Source organism: Cannabis sativa, chromosome X, assembly GCF_029168945.1.
Source record: "Cannabis sativa cultivar Pink pepper isolate KNU-18-1 chromosome X, ASM2916894v1, whole genome shotgun sequence".
In the NCBI taxonomy this organism is placed as follows: Eukaryota; Viridiplantae; Streptophyta; class Magnoliopsida; order Rosales; family Cannabaceae; genus Cannabis; species Cannabis sativa.
The window spans coordinates 4,790,518-4,813,398 of record NC_083610.1 but is presented as its reverse complement, the minus strand read 5'-3'; the positions used below and the strand labels follow the sequence as shown (position 1 = coordinate 4,813,398).

Sequence of the window (22,881 nt, the reverse complement as noted above, 5' to 3'; positions counted from 1 at the left end):
GCTTCTGTCTTCACACTATCAGACCGGTTGAAATATTTGTTGATCAATCGGTCTGACCCTGAGCGCGCGACCTGCGCAGCCTTCTCCTCTTCTGTTGGCCCCGAGGAGAAGTCCAGGCCTGTAATGAGTGCAAACTCCAGCACTCCGAATCTGACCTCCTTCCGACCAACGTAAAACCGCATCCTCAACTCCTCCTGAGCATCCACTTTCATTTTGTGGAGCATCAGCTGGTGAAATAACACCGAGGAGAATGTCAAGGGTACGGCATTCCAAAAGCTGCCGAAACGGCTTTCCTTCGCCGTGTTATTCAAGTTGTACTCCTCAAACCGAGCTTTGATTTTTGCAAAAATTTCGGTGCCTCTATATGTGGCGCGACCAGTAAAATGCTCGGGTGCTGGAATTATGAGTCTGGGAGCCATCTGAAAAAACAAAAACCAAAAACATTTTAATGTCAAAAAAGTTAAGACATGTCGATATTCTGTCGACATTATCAAACATTCAGTGACCACCTAATTGGTCGACAAACCGTCGACATACAATCGACATGCTATCGACATTATCATAAGAGGAGTGACAAACGACCAACATCGACAACTTATCGACATACAGTCGACAAATTGTCGACATTATACCAATTAACTACCATACGAATCAACTCCAACTTCCTATCGACAACCTATCGACATAGAGTCGACAAATTATCGACATTCTAACAATTAACTACCATAAGAATCAACTACAACTTATTATCGACAACCTATCGACATATAGTCGACAAATTATCGACATTCTAACAATTAACTACCATAAGAATCAACTACAACTTATTATCGACAACCTATCGACATATAGTCGACAAATTATCGACATTACATGGCAAAACTACATAATATCAAACAAGGTAAAACCATCGACAAATTGTCGACATGATATCGACAACCTGTCGACAACAATGTTCAAACACACAAACAGAAAACTACATATATCGATATCCTATCGACATTTCATCGATAACGCTGTAAAAACACACAAACACCATTGAAACATATCCAACATATACAATATGCAGTAATTGACATCCAGATTCGCATATACAATCTAAAACAATGTTATCTGAAGAACATACACAAATTCGCATCCAAATCTATGAAATTTCTAAATTTTAAACAGAAAAAAACTTACCGTTGGATTGGATTGGATCAGTGGTTCGTGGTCGTGGTCGTGGGTCGCCGTCCTCTTCGTCGTCGTCGGTCGCCTTGGGTTTCGTGGGTTCGTGGGTTCGTGGGTTCCTGGGGTGAGGCCGGTTCGTGGGGTGAGGCCGATTCGTGGGTTCGTGGGTTCGTGAGGGGTGAGGTCGGCTGGAGATTGGTGGCGGCGAAGCTTGGTGAAGAGGGAGGGTCGACTGGTTTGTGAAGAGAGGAGGACAGAGAGAGAGAGAGGGAACGTCTGAGAGAGAGGGAAAGTTTAATTTAGGGGTATTTTAGGAATCTTTTAAAATTAGAGGAATCAATTTGTACAAATTATAAAAGGGTGTAAATTTTGATATGAGTTATATTATTAAGGGCAAATAATGAAATTTCCCAATTAAAAATCATACTCAGAATATTGTCACAACTTACAACTTACTTTATCACAAAACATAAAAGGTCCAAGGTTGCATGTGACTTTCTTAAGTCGCGGTCTCACCATATGAGAATATTTTTTTTTATTGTGACTATTCTAAGTTATATTTTTTTTTTTAAAAAAAATAAGTATTCTTAATTGTTTTTTTTTTTGTTATTTAAAAGATTATAAATGAATTATTTGCTAGGGATTAAAATATTATATGATTATTTATTGCCAAAAATATATTATTTAGTTATTTTTTTTTATAATTATTTAAAATTACATAATTTAAATTACTTTGTAAGAAAAATATTAATCATGAGATTAGATAACGAAATAACTTTGTATTTTTTTTTAAAAAAAAAAGACTGCAAAAATAACATAACTTTTTAAAATAATAGTTATTATATTATTTCTAATACTAAAAATTATCTTTAGTCTTACTTTTTAATTAATGATATAATAATATTATTTTTAAAATTTATTATTATTTCTAATACTGAAAGGGAATACAGAGCTTTTGAAAAAAAAATACACATAAATTACACAATATATATATTTTGTCTCAATTTAATTATATATACACATAATTCTCTTTATTATATTGTATTGTATGATTATCAATATGTAGACGTGATTATATAGATAATAATTATCAAATGCGTAACTTAAAAATAAAAAAGCATTATTTATTTGAAAATATGCTTGGTGATACCAACATAACACAATGATTATTTTCACAAATATTTCAAGTGAAATAAAATATTAATTGGAGGGTAAATTTAGCTTAATTTTTTTTTAATTAAATATATAGTGAAGACTAATTATATAACTCAATTAGAAATACATTCTCACTTTTATATAAATTATATAGAGATAAGTTAAAAAAAGATCTATTTTTTATATTTATTAATAAAAAATATTCTTATATTATATTTTATTAAAATATATTCATTTTTTTTAAGTGGGTTGCCCAATATACCTTTACTCTTTACTTAAATTTAGGGGTTTTTTTTAAGTTGGTTGATTCTCTTCAGTTTGAATAGTTTTCTAATTAAAGTTTTATGCTGTTTTTTGATTTTTTTGATGTTTTTTTTTTCAGGTGGAACTTCAGTTTTTTATTGAGTTAGGAGCGTTGTTTGAAGATGTTATAGCTTTATTGTCTAAATTTCCGGGGACAGTTTTGTCCCATGGGGCTTGCTCTAAGATTTTAGCGGCCCATGATTAGCAAAGCATGCTCTGCGGTTAGACGATGAGCTATCCTGGTTCGAGGAGGTTCCAGCGCCGGTGGCGGACGTGGGCGTCGTAAATTCTTGAGTGATTTTAATCACTTTGTCAAAAAAAAAAATTAGGGGTTTTTTTATAAATCTGGATTTTTATAAAGTCAATTAGAAAAATATGGATATTTAAGGAAATAACTTAAAAGCTGGAAAAAAGAATAAAAAACTTAAAAAATAGAAATAATAATATACTTTTTCCATATTTAGATTCAACAATCTAAGTTAACCCTAACCGTCCACAATTTTCTCTCTTCTTCTTGTTTTCTCACTTCTCCTCTAATTTTTTTTGGTGCGATTGGGATTCTCGTCAAATTTTTTTGATACGATTATCATTCTCCTCTAATTTTCTTTGGTGTTGTTGTCCATTCTTCTTCCTCATCTTCATGTTTTAAGCAAATTAATAAATATTTATTTGATTTGATTGAAAAATAGAGAAAGGTAATTTATTGATTGATTTTTTCAACCAATTGTAATTTTAAATTCTATTGTTATTTCCACTATTGACACTCATACATATATTTTGATTATATCCTTGACTTAATTAACATGTTATTTGGAAAAAATGACAAGGTATTTTAATTTTAAGCTTTTATTTTTCTTTTTAAAGTAATTTGGTACCTTGACATGAGTATGTTGAGTTATGATTGTATTTTTTAAATAAAAACCCCTTATATTTTGAAAAAGTCACCTGATAGTTTAATTTTAAGCTTTTATTTTGCTTTTGAAAGTAACATGGTACGTTACTTTTGAATATGGTTGAATGTATTGAGTTGTAACAATATTTTTTTAAAGAAGAACCCTAATATTTTGAAAAGTCACGTAGTAGTTCAATTTTATGTTTTTCTTTTGCTTCTAAAAGTAACCTGGTACATTTACTTTTTAATATGACTGAATGTGTTGAGTTGTGATTGTATTTTTTAATAAAGAACACTCATATTTTGAAAATGTCACCTGGTAGTTCATTTTTAGGCTTTTATTTTGATTTTGAATGTCACCTGGTACTTTTACTTTTGAATAAGGCTGAGTATGTTGAGTTGTGACTGTATTTTTTAATGAAGAACCTTCATATCTTGAAAAAGTCACCTGATAGTTCAATTTTAGACTTTTATTTTACTTCTAAAAGTAATCTGATACTTTCACTTTTGAATAAGGTTGAGTGTATTGAGTTGTGATTGTATTTTTTAATGAAGAACAACTCATATCTTGAAAAAATCACTTAGTAGTTAAATTGTAGGCATTTATTGTGCTTCTAAAAAAGTAACATGGTACCTTCACTTTTTTTTTTTTGAAAAGTGGTACCTTCACTTTTAAATAAGGTTAAATGTGTTGAGTTGTAACTGTATTTTTTAACGAAGAATCATCATATTTTGAAAAAGTCACCTGATAGTTCAATTTTAGGCTTTTCTTATGCTTCTGAAAGTAACTTGGTACTTTCATTTTTAAATAAAGCTGAGTATGTTGAGTTGTGATTGCATTTTTTAATGAAGAACCTTCATATTTTGAAAAAGTTACATAGTAGTTCAATTTTAGGCTTTTATTGTACTTCTAAAAGTAACTTCACTTTTGGATAAGGTTGAGTGTAGTGTTGTGACATCAATTTTTAACAAAGAAATCCTGCTATTTTTTTTTTCTTGAAGTAACTTGTTAAATAATTTTATTCTTTCTTTTTGCTTCAGGAAGCAACTTGGGACCTGTAATTTACTTGAAGAATGAGTTTCATTAAAGCATTAATTCATTATAGAGGAGATTTGAATGAAAAAAACAGTAACTCAAATTACAAAGTGATTGGTGTACATGTTCTAACTACATAATCTTAAGAATTTGATAAAAAAAAAAGTAACCTGCTATGTTTGTTATGTTTTATAAAGTAGTCTGGTTATGTAGAAAAGTAACCTAATGTATGTTTGTTGACATTACATTCCACTTTATAAAGTAACCTGATACAATCAAAATTGAATTTGTGTAGAAATAACTTAATATGAGTTGTTACCTTGTAAAATTGAATTTGGTTGAGAATGTTGGCTTTATGAAGCATAATAAAAATGCTAAATACAATTATCTACTTACTTTTTAAAGTAAACGAGTTAAGTTGTAAATAATAGAAGTAACTTGCTACCTTGCAAATTGAATTTTGTTGAATTTGTTGAGTTATGATAGAGTTTTATGAAGAAAGTAATCTATTTATTTACAATATAAATCATGATATGTGTTTTAGTAATATACCTAGTTGAGTAACGTGTTAATTTGAAAAGTAACCTAGCTGTTAAATTTTAGACTTTATTTTTATTCAGGAAGTAACCTGATACTTTTACTTTTAATTTTGGTATACTTTATTAAGTTTTAATTGTATTTTTGCACAAAGTAACGTAGTTGTTAAATTTTAGACTTTATTTTTGCTTCAAATTGTAACTTGGTACTTTTACCTATAATTTTTGTATAGTTTGTTAATTTTGATTTTATTTTTGCATAAAGTAACATATAAGTTTGTAAGTCATCTAATACATGTATCATAAAATATGGTTGAGTGTGTTGAGTTGTGACTGTATTTTTAAAATATAAATTAATCATTTTGAAAAAGTAAAGTGGTAGTTGAATTTTTAGCTTTAATTTTTCTTCTAAAAGTAACCTGGTACATGTATTGTGCGTTAAGCTATGGTTTTATAAAGTAAAATATTAATTTAAAAAAGTAACCTGATTGTTAAACTTTAGACATTGTTTTTACTTTAGAGAGTAAACAGATACTTTATTTTAGTACTAATACTTAATTCATATGAAGAACTATCATTTACAAGTATAGCATGAAAATATTTTTTCTTTCTGTCATTTTTTTTTTTTGATAAGGTCTGTATCAAAAAGTTAAAGTACAATAAAACAATTTAAATAATAAGTTAAATATTTATTTTTCTCAAACTAAAAAAAAACTAACATGAAAATGTTGTGAAACACAAATATATATATATTAAATTACAAATTCAATATTAATAATTAAAATAAAATAATAAATTTTTCTAAAAATTTAATACAAATCTCTATTGAATAAGTTAAAAAAAAATATGGCTTTATTTTATAAAAGCTTAAAAATATGGAAATATAATTCCATATAACTAACCCAAATTAAAAAAAAAAACCATAGATTAAATAAAATTATAATTTCTCCATATTTATCAAACTTTAGAAAAGAAATCCATATTTTACATGATTTCCTCAATTTAACATATAATTTACAATAATCTACGGGGTCTAATAAGCAGGCCCAGCCTTAGGCATAGGTGGGTTAGGCCTGTGCCTAGGACCCACCTAGCCCAGGAGCAAAAAAAAAAATCTTTTAAAATTATATAATTTTTTTTACTGATATTAAAATACCACATTTTTTTAAATAAGGGTCCAAAATAATTTTTATTTTTTATGGCTCACTAAATTTTAGGGCCGACCTTGCTAATAGGAACATCATTTATAAAAGTGATTATATCTTAAAGAGTATAAAAATAAATGTAAAAAATAAAATAAATAAAATAAAATATAATTTACTGAATTCGATTATATATGTTGTTATTGAAGGATAGAAATATATAATTAACTAAGCAATTATACAAAACTTTAATCCAACACAAATAAATACAAGGTCCCAATAAGACAAATAATTATATTTATTTTATCACCACAAATTAAAAAAATATATATTTAATTAATTATGTTGACTCACACAAGAAATTGTTGACTATACTATTGAAGAGTGCAGGGTTTTCAGATTGGGGTACATGAGATGTCTTCTTTATTATCTCAAGTTTCACTTTCTTTCCCAAAAGCCTGCATTAAAATAATATGATAATTTTAGAATAATTATATAAAAAATGGTATTTTTCTAAATTTAACACTTTTAAGATTTTATTGAAGTCTCTCTAAAATTAATTAGGGGCCCTACTACCTTGATTGAATTAAATGATATTAATAAAAAACAGAATACTCATAACCAATTTTTTAGGTCCAAACAAAAACAAGAGCATTTATTTATTTTTTCATTACAAAGTACTCTAATATTGTTGAACATAAATGTGAATGATGAGACTTAAGATCTATGTCGGAATTAATTGTTGTGTGTTTGTTTATAAATGTTCTACTATTCTTTATAAAAGCATCTTGTTAATTTTGTTGGTACTTTTGTATTTTCTCAAAATACATATTTAATATTTAATAAACTTTTTCAAAAAAATAATGAAAAAAGTTAAAGAAAATTTGAAAAACACAAAAAAATCAAATAAAGATAACCAAATACTCTTTAGAGAAGTAACTAGTTAACATAATAGAGTAACCGGTTATCTTATACTATTTTTTATATATTTTTTTTTCCTTTTTTTTTTTTATAAAATTTCCATTAAGTAACTTTTTTTGAGACGAAGTCATACTTTTTAAAACCTATATCTTCAATCCTTCAAAAAAAAAAAAAAAACCTATATCTTCAAAAACATAAAAAATAAAAAATTCTCCAAAAAAGATACATGTTAAATAGTAGGGTAATTTTGCAGTATAAATATATAAGTTTAACTCTCAGTTGCAAATAAATACTTAAGTTTAATTTTTGACGGTAATAATATCTAAATTATATTTTTAAAATTCTGTAGGTACCTGATAGTTAAAAGTTAAGTCAGTGTCATTTTCTTATTAGTACATTTAAATTATTTTTTTTTTTAAAAAATAAAAATTTAATGACTTGGACCGATCAAAAATTGCCATGTGACAATTTACTTAAAACTTAACAGACATGTGACTACAAAAGTTCTAAATTATAACTTAGGTATTATTATCGTCAAAAAATAACCTTAGGTAATTATTTGCAACTGAGGGTTAAACTTAGATATTTATGCTGCAAATTATTCTTTTTAAAAATATCACAAATTTTTTTAATAAAGCCCACCCTAAATCACCCTAATTTGAATAATACCACAATTTGATGTCTTATATACTATAAACTCAAATTTGAAGAATAAAATTTTACCATATTGCTCTACCTACATTACCAACCACTACATCTACATGTGTATAACCTAATAAGAATAAATAATTAAATATATTGTATAGCAATAGTATAATATATATATATAGATTTATTATTAATTGCATACTCTTTGAGTTCAATGGCCATCTCCACCGGAAAGATTTGATCATGATCTCCCCATATTAACAACACTTCCTGCCATGCATTATTATTAATTATATTTATATAAAAATGTAAATTGAACAAAAAATAATAAAATGGAATATATATACATAAAGATTATAGATCCACAATACCAACCATTTCTAATGGTGAAATTTGAGGTTGGTCATCTTTTCCAATAGTTAGCCCTTTTAATAGTTCCATCTTCTCCATCCTTTTATCTGAGTACAATTTCTGAAACCATATATATAAATATAATATAGCAAATAAATAAATAATGAATATTTATATATTATTATTTATTGTTTATTTTAACTAAATTTTATTGTAGAAAATTACTAAAATTTTAATATTTAATTAAAAAAACACATTAAACTAACGTATTATATATATATATATATCTAAACATATTTAATTAAGATGAATGTAGTGTTATACATATAAAATTTATGTGCTAATTAAAGATCATGGTGACATAGTTAGTATGTAAGAAGTAATGGTCCAACACATTACTTTAAGTGCGCCAACCACTCAATATGAATTATAACTTATAAGGGTATCTCTCTATGTCATTGAGTTGGAATAATAAGGAGAAAGAAGACAAAATTTAAATTACCATTCTAGCTTATTAAGAAAATACGATATTGTTATTAGTGTATTTTAATATCAGATCTCATATATTTTAATTTAATAAATAATATAAAAAACTAGTAATCAATTATAAAGTATTATATGTATATAGTTTTGGATACTTTTAAGATGTCAATATTATTAGACACTAATTTATTGGTACCCAATAATACTATGTGGTAGCGTTTCCAAATAATTAACGAAAAATATTGTTTTTATATATATTGAGTATTAAGTATTAATCACACTTTGTAAATTGTTAAATATTGTTTTTATATATATAATTTAATACTTAATTTAACTAAGTATAATCACATTTAGTTTATTTTTTGTCTTCTTTTTGTTTCTTTATATATATTATAACAAACATAAAATAAAAAATAATACAATATGAAAAAAAAAAAAAACTGATACAAAATTTGTTAAGAAAAAGAAAGAGTTAGTGTTTTTTATTTTTTATAACATAAAATAATACATATTTATTGTAAAAAAAAAAGAATTTAAAAGAAAGATGCTGCATATTATTTAATTAAAAAAATAAGAAATCAATAAAATAGTCCAAAAAAATAAACAAGTAAATGAGCTAATATATTTTAATTATTAATGAAAAATAAAAAGGATATAATTGTAACTATACCTAAACATACTTTAAAAGTTACACATGTCACTCATTTTTTAAAGAGAGTGTAAAAGAGAATGCAATATAGAGTGTCCTTAGCATTCCTCATATTATATATGACACTCTATAATGGTATTAACATTAAATAAAAAAGTATTGTTATTAGATATATAAAAGTTATTAATATGATACTCATGCTAAATAATATCAGTACTTTTTTAACATTTTGATCGAAATCAAAATATATAAATTCTGATATTTAATAATACCAATAATAATAATAATATGATAAATAATGTTTTCTCATAAATCTATCTTTTGTAAAACAAACTAACAAACTAACAAATAAACAAAAAAATAAAAATATGTATAAAGAGGGGGTGACATTTAACTACCAAGGAAGATAGATGTAACAAAGAGTCTTAACTAGTGCACCTAACTGTATACACATGTCACTATATATCTACTTACAAAATCAATAAATATATATATGTATGACACACTTAATAAATTCCTTTACACCTTAGATTATATTATATTTATTTATATATATGTAAAGTAAAAATCATTAGACCTATAAGATAGACTAGACCGATTATATTCGATCTACTAACCCAAAAGCAAAAATTATTAATATTTAACTTTTTTTTACATGTTATTAATTAAAAATCTCTAAGACTACTTACTTGTCTTCTCAGTTGTTAAAATGTCCAATGTACCTATAATTTTTTCAAGTGTACTATATAAACAAATTAATACACAAACAAAAATAGTCAAATTTTCTAAGACAACACATTAATTAATTAAGATACTTAACCCTAAATGTTAGGTGTTACATTAAGAGTCCCACCTATAATTTTGATTGATATTGAAAACAGATTTAATATGTATATATCTCAATATATATATATATATTTAATGCATATAAAAAAAAAAAAGCAAGATTAGCTCAGATGGTTATAAAGGGTAGTATTAGAATTTAAAATAAAATAAATAGAATTCTATCTTAAAATTAATTGGTAATAGAAAGAGTAGTTTATTTATCTTAAAATTAAAGTCTTAAATAAAGGTTAAAGGGAAAACAAAAGTTTTAAGTTTGACCCATCTTTTTGAACCAGTGGCATTTTGGGTTCCAATTACAAAAAGCTCTTTTATGGCTTTTCTTTTTGGACCGGCAGACGGCGACACTTTAAGTTCACAACGAATTACAAGCGGATCTGATACTATGTTAAAATTTAGAATAAGCTGAATAAGACTTCATTTCAAAACTAATTAGCATTAGAAATAGTAGCTCCATTTTATGTGTAGTAATTTATTTCTGCACATTAATAATATGTGACAAACTTTAATAAGTATTGAGAGATATTGTGGGGGGACGTCATAAGCTCTAATTCATGGTGTGTAACTTTAATAAAGTTGAATTTTCTTTTAAAATAAAGTAATTTGCGATATAAATACTTAAATTTAACTCTCAGTTATAAATAAATACTTAATTAATTTTAATTTTTAGCGATAATAATATTTAAATTATATTTCTAAATTTATGTAAGTACCTAGTAATCAAGTTATTACCCACGTATCATTATTTTTTATTGGCATATTTAAATTAATTTATTTTTTTAAAAAAATAATAATTTAATAACCAATCAAGTGAATTATAACTTAATTATTATTATCGCTAAAAATTACTTAAATATTTATTTATAATTAAGAAGTAAATTTAACTATTTATGTAATAAATTATTTTTATTTTAATAATTAATTTATTTTAAAATAAATTATTTAAGAGTAATTTGTAACATAAATACTTAAATTTAACTCACAATTACAAATAAATAAGTTTAATTTTTATTCGTTTGTAAATATATATGAGCATTAAGTATTAAATAAATTGCCAAAGGACAATCATTAATTAGTGAATCATTAAATTTTTATTTTACTTTTTTTTAAAAAATTAGTTTAAGTACGTATACTCATTAATTAATTAATTAAAATGAAATTATACTCACATGAAGCATATCATTCAAGAACAAATCCGGCAACATCTTTGGCCGCCGATACACAGCGAGACTAAGCAAATTCCTCATCTGTTTAGCGGTGGCCGGAAGCATAAGCTCCTCCGTCTTCTCCACTTTACCTCTCTTCAACAACTCAACACCATCTTCTCTCTTCATATTCAAACCAGAACTCGCAATCACAACCCTAACAACTCTCTCTCCCCACCTTTTCGCCACATTATACGCCACGATTCCTCCATAACTCGTCCCCAAAATACTGTACCTCTCCACTCCCATCTTCTCCATTACTCCGGCCACCGCCGCCGCCTGGAATTGCTCCGACCGATCGCTCGATCGGGTGGTGGATTCGCCGAAGAAGATCAAATCGGGAATGTAGAGATCGAATTTGGGGGCCAAGTATTGGACCTGGTTCTGCCATTGCCACGTGGATACTGGGCCGAATCCGTGGATTAAAACCAGTGCGGGCTTTTTTAATGTTTTGGGCTGGGCCGGGTCCGGGGCCCATAATTGGATCTTTGTTTCGTCTTCTCCGTTGAGATTGACGGTTTGGGAGGTTAGACCCGCCGTGATGAAGCGGCGGCGGAGGTATTGGCCGTACAGGTGAGTTGGGCTGAGGAAGGAGGGAAGCATTGTGAGGGTTTTTTGGTTAGAGAGAGAAAGAGGAGAGAGAGAGAGGAGTTGGGTGTGGTTGTATCTATATGTGTATATATATATAGGTGTTGTATGTATATGTTTGGGTAGGAAATTGGAGAAGGAAAGAAACGGTTTTTACAGTTTTAAAATTGAGTTGTGTGAAATTACGGTTATAGCCTTAGTGGTAGGTGTATTACTTGAAGGGATAAAGGATATTTTTGGTTATTTTAATTTATATATGAATTTATTTAGGAAAATTTTATTTACACCCCAAAATTTTCTAAAGGCACCCAATTTTAATAATTTTTATTTTATATAAAATTTATATCTTTAATTGTACTAAATTTTTTTAACTTTTTTTTTTTCCAATTCATATTCTTAAAAAATATACCTATCAAACAAAAATAAATTATATTTTAAATATTATGAGAAAAAAATTAAAATAAAAAATTATATAAAATTTTCTTAGAAAAAATTAAAAAAAAATATACACGAGTTAGAAAAAATTATGAAAATAAAATCAAAATAAGTATTGAAATTAACATAAAATAATGTGAGAAAAAACTTTTAAAAAAATATTAAGAGTAATTTTTAAAAATTATTTAAGTTTATATTTTTTTTTAATAATGGGGTGTACTTATCATTTTGTGGGGTGTAAATAGAACTCTCCATTTATTTACAGCGCACAAATTATAGAGATTGAAATCAATTAATAAAGTATTACAGAATATAAAAATAATTGACTTAAATAATTTTATACTATCTTTAATGATTTACCGCAATACTTTATAATTCACTTATCCAATATAATTTCTGAACACCACTAATAATGAATTCTCTTAAGTATTTGATGTGTATGTATTTACTTCCTCTCGAAATAAGTCTGTTTAATGAAACTCTTCACCTTATTATAAGAATAGTAAAAGAACAATAATATAGAAAGGGAAATTTGATTTTCTATGCTTAAAAAATCTTAAAATTATATCCCTAAACCTAAATGTTATAACATAGGCAATATATGACTACTTTTGCTTTATCCCTATAATACCCCTCACATTTGAACCAAAGCAAGTCTCTCTCTCTCTCTCTCTCTCTCTCTCTCTCTCTCTCTCTCTCTCTCTCTCTCTCTCTCTCTCTCTCTCTCTCTCTCTCTCTCTCTCTCTCTCTCTCTCTCTCTCTCTCTCTCTCTCTCGGCCAAAACACCTCCACCACCTCCTGCACCACCTCCAACGACGACGACGAGGACCACCCAGCCCCCTCTGTCGGACCCGAAGCCTTAACCCACCCAGCCCCCTCTCTCTCTTCGTCTCTCTCGGACCCGAAGGCTTAACCCACCCAGCCCCCTCTCTCCGTCGCGAAGCCTCAACCCCGAAGCCTCAACCGACGGTGACGGCGCACGGCGCACCGCCCCCATACCCCCCTCTCTCCGTGCACCAGCCCTACTCTCTCTTTGTCTCGTCAAACCGAAAAAAAAAAAAAAAAAAGAAAAACTCCGGTGGTCGATGGTCGGACCCGGCCCTCTCTCTCTTTGTCTCTGTCAAACTGAAAAAAAAAAAAATTCTAGTGGTCTGATGGTCGGACCATGGGGTCCGACCAATCGGACCCATGGTCCGACCATCGGACCCAACCCCTCTTTCGTCGTCTCTCTCAAACCGAAAAAAAAAAAAAAAAAAACTCAAGTGGTTCAAATGTGAGGGGTATTATGGGGATAAAGCAAAAGTAGTCATATATTGCCTATAGTATAACATTTAGGTTTAGGGATATAATTTTAGGATTTTTTAAGCATAGAAAATCAAATTTCCCTATAGAAATTAAAATTTAGTAGAACGCTCTAGGTTTTCTCACAAGAAATACTTCACACAAATATGAAAAATATAAAATAATAAGATTTGAAGAGATAGATTAGTTTGACTGTTTTTTAGGTCCTATTTATAACACATATAACCTCTAAAAACAACCATAAATACAATTTTACAACTGTATAAAATTTTCTTAAAATAAACTTTAATTTGCAGTGACAGATCTACAATATACAATGACAGCTGAGGCGGAATCAACGCACTATCCATATAAAGCCAAAATCATGATTTTACATTTATTTCTTACTATAAAAAAAATTATACAAGTTATATTGATAGGAAAATCCGAAAAAATCAAATATCATTAATTAGTATAGATTATACCATACATAAATCATTTAAACAAGGTTTTGATAAAGAGAATCCCTTATCTCTTATAAAAACTTTTCTGAATATTCAAAATAAATTAAATAATATCTTAACAATTAAATTACAAAAAAAATAACTTTACAGTTAGATAAAGTGATAATTACTTATAAATTTCTAATATTTTATTTAGCCATTACATATCAAAATAATAATTTTTATTACTTAATATTAATTTTTATAGGGAGTATGAAAATTGGAAAATGTAACTGAGATTCTCAATTACTTCAAATGACACAATTACATTATAATTATATGGACAAATAAATATGTAAAATTACGTAATTACCTTCAATTATACTAAATTTCAATTTCTCTTTAACTTTTCAAACGTGCCCTAAAAACCAATCAACACCTTACAATCAACAATTATTTTTTAATAAATAACCAACAAGAAGAAACAATTGATAGCAACAATGAGTTGCTTTTAGTTTTTCTAGTAACTCAATGTGATAATAGAATACATAAATCGAAAGGGCCAAAATGGTCAATTTTCTTAAATGTGAAATATTCTTAATGTATAATGAAAGATAAAATCTCAAACAAATGAGACAAATACAAAAAAGACAAATAAATATATTCTTTTAAATATTGTGCATATAAATACAAGATCATATAATCTATATTGATAGGACATAATTATTATAAAAAATATAGAAAAAAATACAAATTATTGAATTATTTATTACATCACTTAATAAAATTAAATTATTTTTATTTACATAATTTTCAATTGAATAAAAAATTATTGAGGATCTGATTGAATTGGTCAGCCTTTTCAATATTGGGTAAATGTGATGCTTCTTTTATCACCTCCAACTTCACATTCTTTCCCAGAAGCCTGTGATCAAAATATAAAAATATATTAATTAAAATTAATTAAATAGAAAAATAATAAGAAAATTTTTTAAAAATATTTTTTTTTTTTGTATATTTATAATTTTACGATTTAAAATTTTTATTTATAAAAATATACTTTCAAAATTTCAAAATTAAAAAAATACACTTTGCTCAACTAAAAATAAGAAAATAACTAAAAAAATAACAAAAAATCAACCTCATGGTCATGAAAACTATAATTTTATAAGACAATCACGACAATAATTTCATGACAAGTGACAATTATAATACAACTATAAATAAACGATAAATAACAAATAAAAACAATTTATTATTTTCACTGAAAATATATTTTTATAAATAAAAAAATTCAAATAGTAAGAAAGAATTTTTTTTGTGTATTAAAGTATTTTTGTAATATTTTAAAAAAATTTAATCTATTTTGTAAAATTTTCAAATAATAATAACAAATATACTTAATTAATGGTATAGTTGTGCAATTACTTTTTCTAATCACAATTAAAATAAAAAAGCCTATGTGTTTCACTTAAAATTTACTTAAAGTTCAGTAGTAGATAAAAGTGGGTCAGACTTGTATCTAGTGTCTACGAGACTCCAATTTTTAAAGAAATATCATTTTCTTTTTACATAAAAAAAAACTATCGATGTTTTTTTTTTTTTTCAAAAACACCATTTTAAATACAAAAATAACAAATTTTATATTACACCTAAATAAAATATTATGTTATTGATCTAAAAATTAAAAAAAAAATAAATGTATGTAGTAAGTGTTTCATACTGTTTGAGTTCCACAGTCTCTTCAATCGGAAATATTTGATCATGATCTCCCCATACTAATAACACTTCCTGCAAAATATGTTTATATGTAAATAAAATTGAGATAATATAATTATATTTTGCAAAGTACATCTTTTTCATATTGGGATTAAATTCTAATTTAAATATATCTCACTGCATAATTAAAAAATAATAATTTTTTATACCTTATTTAGAGGAACAACGTGTGCTTGGTTATCTCGTCCAATAGTTACTCCATCAAAAAGTTCTGATTTCTCTTCTCTATTATCGGAAAACAACATCTATAACCATATATAAATTTAGTAAAACAATATAATCATTTTTGTCATAACATTTTTAGATCAATTTATTATTAGGTTTTAATTTGACAAAAATTAAACTTAAAGTTTATTGTATACCATTTTAAAAAACACAAGGTCTAAATTATTATTTTTAAAAAATAGAGGACCCAATTAATAATTTTTAATAAAAAATAATAAGTATTAAATGCTTAATATAAAAGAATATTACTCTGAGCATGTCGTCTAGTAACGAGTATGGCACAAATTTAGAAAAATTATACACTGTGAGAGTGAGTAGAGTCCTTAATCGTGCAACACTGGTCGGGAGAAAAAGATCTTGAATCTTCTCAACTTTTGCCCTTTTTAGCAACTCCATACTGTCTCTCAATCTCATATTTGTAGCAGAGCTTGCAATTACCACTTTATCAACTCTATCTGCCCACCTCTTTGCCACATTGTACGCAACAAACCCTCCGTAGCTTGTTCCCACCACACTATACTTCTTCACACCAATCTTTTCCATTAATTTAGCAACAGTGTCTGCTTGAAATTGCTCAGAACGATCAGCTAACTGAGTTGTTGACTGACCAAAGAATATCAATTCAGGGACGTAGACGTTGAATTTAGGGGCAAAGTATGTGACTTGATTCCGCCATTGCCACGTGGGCACAGGACCAAAGCCGTGTATCAAAACCAACGATGGCTTAGTCGTGTTAATGAATTTCGGTCCCCAAAAGTGAATGGTCGTTTTGCCATTGTCGAGGTTAGTTATTTGAGAAGTGAGCCCTGCAGCGAAGAAACATAGACGAAGATAGTTTCCGTACCAGTAGATTGGACTCCATAAAGACACTGACATTGTGTAATTGATAGATACACAAATCGACAAAAAGAGAATGAATGGGAGAAAGAAAGAAATGAATGAGAAAAAAAGAGAAAAAAAATAGATCTTATATAAGTTTATTTGGAACTTAACAAAAATACAGTTATAACCTTTTTTTTTCATTAATTTTTATAATTTATTATATATACAAACAAATTATATCAATTTACATAAAAACAATACCTATTTAGTTTTATTTGTTTGATTATATAGGGGTGGTGTTGATTTGAGTACGAAGTTATGTAATTTTTAGTTTTTTTTTATTGGTTACAAGCTAGGATGATAGTTTTTCTAAAGATATATATTAATTTTTTTATTTATTTTAAATGAATATTTTTAATTAATTCAGGCGGCTTAAATTTGTTATTTTGTCTAAAATGATATTATTGCCAACATAGAATCTGCCAAGTATATAAATGAAATAATTAGGAAAAATTAACCATTTAAATAATTATTATTATTAAGAGAAACTAACTAAAAATTAGTGGTTCAAAAAAAAAAAAAAATTGGTGGATGAAGTAAATATTATTTTAGATTATGTATTTTATAAAAATTATTTATTTTAGAAATTCTGACAATTGAACTAATCTCTCTTGTATTAAGCTTCAAAAGGTAATAGCAAAAATCAAATGAAAAACAGTAAATAGAAAAAGAGAATTAAGTATTCAATTATTCAAGAACCCCATAATTTTGGATATATATATTATACTAATAAAAAGCTACGTGCGAGTCACGTATACTAAATTTATACTAAATTTTATGTTAGTTTTTTTCTATGTTATTTTAAAGTGATACAATAAAAAATTAAAGAAAAAATATTATTAGTTATTAGGTGAGATTATTATTATGTGTATAGGAAGAAATCACAAATTAATTAATCTTATAATCTTAACTTTAATCAAATAGGGTTATAGATATATGAACAATAAATAATCACGTAAAAATCAAAAATAATTATTTGAATAAAGAATTCAATATACACAGTTATATATATATGAATCTCATTAATCAAAAATAATTATTCAATATATGAACAATAATTTGTCACGCTATATGTTTCTCAATAAAGAAATCCACCTCCTCATAGTTAAAAATAAATAATACATGTAATACAGATCTTTATAATAGAGTACTTAAAAGAAACAAAATTTCAGTTACCATAATCAGAAAATATTTAAGTGAACTAAATAATAACTAAGAAGATCTAAATTACAAAATGAAAATAACATGTCTATATGAGTATGATTTTTTTGCTATATGAGCATAATTGATCTAAGAGAAAATAAATAAACCTATAAACATATAAATATACTTAATATTGATTTTGACAAAGAAACAATTCAATTATAAACAATTTTAAATATCAGCTTGACAATTTCAACACACTAATTATTCATTAAATAACCATAATGTATACATCATGATAATTTTATTTGTATTTATTAGAACTCTTAGAGACCATTAGCGAAGGGGCGAAACTCGCTAAATCTCCTAGTAGAACACTATCTTAATATGAATAAATTAGCATCATCAACAAAAGGAAAGTTAAAGGGAAAGGACTTAATAATGGCATTAATCAAATAGGGTTCATATATTGAATTATTTTTTATTAATGGGATTAATCAATATATGAACAATAATTTGAATTAATCTTATAATCTTAACTTTAATCAAATAGAGTTTATAAAAGAGGCATAAATAATTAAATCATACGGTAATTAAAGAAAATCTAGAAGCCTATTTTTTTTTTTGGATTTAATGGGATTTATTTTATTATATATAAATAAAAAGTGACCTATGAATTTCTCATAAACCATTTTATTTTTAATAATAAACTATTTTATTTTAATATAAATAAAAAGTCACCTATAATTTTCTCATAAACCAAAAATTCTGTTATATAGGCACATTTTATATAGAATAGAGATATAAATAAGTTATATATTTATTTTAAATTATTAGAATATTTATATCAATATTTTTAAAAATAAATATGTGTATGAAATTAGTGATTATTTTATTGTTGGGTATAAATAATTTTATATTATTTAAATATTTTTATTTTACTAATTTAATTATTTATTAAATAAAAAATGATAATTTATTTATTAAATAAATATATAATAATATATTTATGTTATATATTTGATTATATATGATATAATAATTTATTTTATTATTTATTTTTATTTTTTTGTTGGGAATAATTTATTACTTTATTATTACATGTTTATTTTAATTTACTTTTTTAAAAAATAAATTAAATAAATTAGTCCAGTTTATTCTTAAACAAACACATGATTACTTTTAGCACAATTCAATCTTGTCCAGTCTAGTCCATTCTAATCTAATCATTTTCAGTCTAATCTTGTGTTCCAAACGGGTCCTAAGGGACTGTACAGTTTTCGTAAACACGAATTTATAGTACTAGTGTTAGGGAGTCGATAACAACCACTAGCTGCAAAAAAAATTATCTCGAACAGCACCTGTTAAAACTGCCTCTACCAACCACCCTCGCCCTTCTTCGAAGGTCTCTTCTCTCTGTATGTTTTTATTCTTTTTGTCGAGGACGGTAGTTGCACTTCTCTGATTTTGTTAGGTTTAAATCTTGGTTGGTAGGTGGATATGAGATATGTGTATATATTTGTATTTTGGATTCATTTTTAAAAAAGAAAACAATACAATAAACTTCTTGCCATATTTTGATTTTGATAGCAATATGAATACCCAATCACTATTATAGTATTATCAATATTAGATTCCATTTAAAGTTAAACAAATCATCATAATATTAGATTCCATTTAAAGTTAAACAAATCATCATTCCAAATGAAATATTCAAACATAATGAAAAATTCAAAGATAATGCTTTTCTTAGAGAGATTGTGTTTTTTTTATATGAGTGTTTTTATATGTAGGTAGTATTAATTAATCTATTTAAGTTATCTTCAACTATGTAGTCTCATATCTAAATAGTCTCAGAATTATCTTACTTTACATTCCCTTAGCGATGTAGGATTGCATAATTTACACAGTATTTCTCCTTATGAATCACAAGACTATTGATTATCACATAATAACTACATACTTACATATTTATAAGTTTTCACACCATATGTAAATTACTAATAAGCCCTTATATTATTTTTGTAGTGGAATGTTTTTAGCATTTTGTATTTGTGTATTACTGGTAGCAGGTATATTAATTTAAATTGCACTTAAATTTTGAGAATTGATGAAGAAGAAATTACTACTTGTATACATGTAGCTTAGAGGTTCACTTCTCCTACTTTTCATACTTGTAGTGAATATTATGTCTTTCAAGTAAATTTTATTTATTAGAATTTTGTTTGAACACTGTAAATTTTTTTATGAACTCTTTGGTAGAAACAAAATTAAACCGATTCATGAGAACAATATTATTAAACCAACAATTAAAATTAAATAGTCACTTTCTATATTTATAGGATGTAATTATAAAATATGGAAAACAAATAATGAGTTACATCAATTACTAAAAAAGAATGATTTTATTAGATTATTTTTTGATGGATAAAAAGTTATTGAGGATCTGATTGAATTGGTCAGCCTTTTCAATATTGGGTAAATGTGATGCTTCTTTTATCACCTCCAACTTCACATTCTTTCCCAAAAGCCTGTAATTAAAATATAAATATATATTAATTAAAACTAATCGAATGAATAATAATAATAATAATAATAATAATAATAATAATAATAATAATAATAATAATAATAATAATAATAATAATAATAATACTTAATGGTAGTTTCAAATAATAAAAAACAAACTAATAGGTGTGTAATTATTTTGTGTGTTTAGAACCCTACTTAATGTATTAAAAAAATGTCATTTTTCTACATACAAAAAACTCGCAAAATTTTCAAAATTACCATTTTATATACCAAAATTAGAAAAATAATAACTTTTGCATGGAGCCTCAATTGTCTTAGAATCAACCATGTGTAAGTAATGAGTGAAAATTACACACTTTATAAATTTTTATACAATGTGTTCAAAAATATGATATTTTTTACTTTTTAGAAAAAAAATATTTTACCGAAAAAAAAAAAGAAAAGATAAAAATTATGAGGAAAACAATATACCGTAATTGGTTACCTTAAACTGTTTTTCCTTATATTTTTTAATTTCTTTCATAAAATATATATATATATTTTTTGAAAAAACAACTCTAAAACTCTTACCAAAAAAATAAAGAAATTTACATAAATTATTATTTTTAGTTAAAAATTTACTAATTTATGTTTAAAGATTTTTTAATATATATTTTTTACAGTATTTATAAAAATAACACAAAAACAATAAAAAACTACATAAAAATAACAGAAAAACATCTAAACAACATAAAAAAAATAATATACAAATGACAAAAATAGAGTACAACATAAAAATACATCAAAAAACTAAATTTTATGTAACTATAATCTTAAAACCCGTAAAAATATTTAAAATTTCGTACAATTGTATTCTTATATTATTTTATTTTTGTGTATTTTTTAAATAATCCCATTAATTAATCAAGAAAAAAATTAAATTTATGTAGCAATTATTTCATACTTTTTGAGTTCAACAGTTTCTTCAATTGGAAATATTTGATCATGATCCCCCCATACCAACAACACTTCCTGCAAATTTCCCACACATATATATAATTAGTATATTTATACATAAATATATAAAAATTGATAAAAATGAAATAATGTCACACCTTATTTAAATCAACAACATGTGCTTGATTATCTCGTCCAATAGTTAATCCATCAAAAAGTTCTGACTTCTCCTCCCTATTATCAAAGAACAATTTCTGCAATAGTATAAAAATATATAAAAGTTGTAAAGTTAATTTACACATTTACATAAATGACATATACTAATTTTACTTTGCAATATTATCAACTTTTCTAGATAATGAATGTAAGAGAATGATTACTTGGAGCATATCGTCGAGTAATGAGTACGGTACAAACTCGAAAAAATTATACACAGTGAGACTGAGCAGAGTCCTTAATTGTGCTACAGTGGTCGGAAGAAAAAGATCTTGAATCTTCTCCACTTTCGCCCTTTTTAGCAACTCTACACCGTCTCTCAACCTCATATTTGTAGCAGAACTTGCAATTACCACTTTATCAACTCTATTTGCCCACCTTTTTGCTACATTGTATGCAACGAATCCACCGTAACTTGTCCCCACCACGCTGTATTTCTTCACGCCAATCTTCTCCATTAGTTTGGCAACAATGTCTGCTTGAAATTGCTCAGAACGGCCAGCCAAACGAGTTGTGGATTGGCCGAAGAATATCAATTCAGGAACATAGACGTTGAATTTAGGGGCAAAGTATGTGACTTGATTTCGCCACTGCCACGTGGGCACGGGGCCAAAGCCGTGTATTAGAACCAATGATGGCTTGGTCGTGTTAATGGAATTCGGTCCCCAAAAGTGGACAGTGGTATCACCATTATCAAGGTTGGTTAACTGAGAAGTGAGCCCAGCAACAACGAAGCATAAACGAAGGTAATTTCCGTACCAATAAATTGGACTAAGAAATGATGACATCATTGTGTAATTGATAGATACGATAAAGAGAGAATGAATGAACGAAAGAGAGAAATGAATGATAGAAGAAAAAAGAAAAAATAGCTCTTAAATAAGAAAATTTGCAAAACAGATTTTTACTTGAAAAACAAAAAAAGATGTTTAGTAGTTTTTAATTGTTTACTTGAAAAACAGTAGTTGGGTTGTTTGTTTAATTATTTAGGGTTAATGTTAATTTAAGTACATTGTTTTTTAATTCTTGTTCTTTTTGTCTTTTTTTTTTTTGGTTACTAGAGTTAAATGAAGGAATAATTTAAATT

At 26.3% G+C, this 22,881-nt stretch overlaps 3 protein-coding genes across 3 annotated transcripts; all 3 read right to left on the bottom strand.

The window, feature by feature from the left end:
• Positions 1–6,381: 6,381 nt before the first annotated feature.
• Positions 6,382–12,041, bottom strand: LOC115706050 (uncharacterized). Its single transcript, XM_030633564.2, has 4 exons — positions 11,299–12,041; positions 8,179–8,274; positions 8,006–8,073; positions 6,382–6,692 (listed from the first exon to the last, which is right to left on the bottom strand). The coding sequence occupies exons 1-4, from the start codon at positions 11,935–11,937 to the stop codon at positions 6,575–6,577; spliced, it is 921 nt and encodes a 306-aa protein (XP_030489424.2). The 5' UTR covers positions 11,938–12,041; the 3' UTR covers positions 6,382–6,574.
• A 2,710-nt stretch (positions 12,042–14,751) lies between these two features.
• LOC115717991 (uncharacterized) lies at positions 14,752–17,087 on the bottom strand. Its single transcript, XM_061105762.1, has 4 exons — positions 16,311–17,087; positions 16,010–16,105; positions 15,805–15,953; positions 14,752–15,006 (listed from the first exon to the last, which is right to left on the bottom strand). Exons 1-4 carry the CDS (start codon positions 16,959–16,961, stop codon positions 14,895–14,897), a joined length of 1,008 nt encoding a protein of 335 aa, XP_060961745.1. The 5' UTR covers positions 16,962–17,087; the 3' UTR covers positions 14,752–14,894.
• Positions 17,088–20,516: 3,429 nt separating this feature from the next.
• On the bottom strand, positions 20,517–22,641 carry LOC115717987 (uncharacterized). The gene is made up of 4 exons (XM_030646958.2): positions 21,959–22,641; positions 21,737–21,832; positions 21,586–21,653; positions 20,517–20,641 (listed from the first exon to the last, which is right to left on the bottom strand). Exons 1-4 carry the CDS (start codon positions 22,583–22,585, stop codon positions 20,524–20,526), a joined length of 909 nt encoding a protein of 302 aa, XP_030502818.2. The 5' UTR covers positions 22,586–22,641; the 3' UTR covers positions 20,517–20,523.
• Between the last annotated feature and the right edge of the window lie 240 nt (positions 22,642–22,881).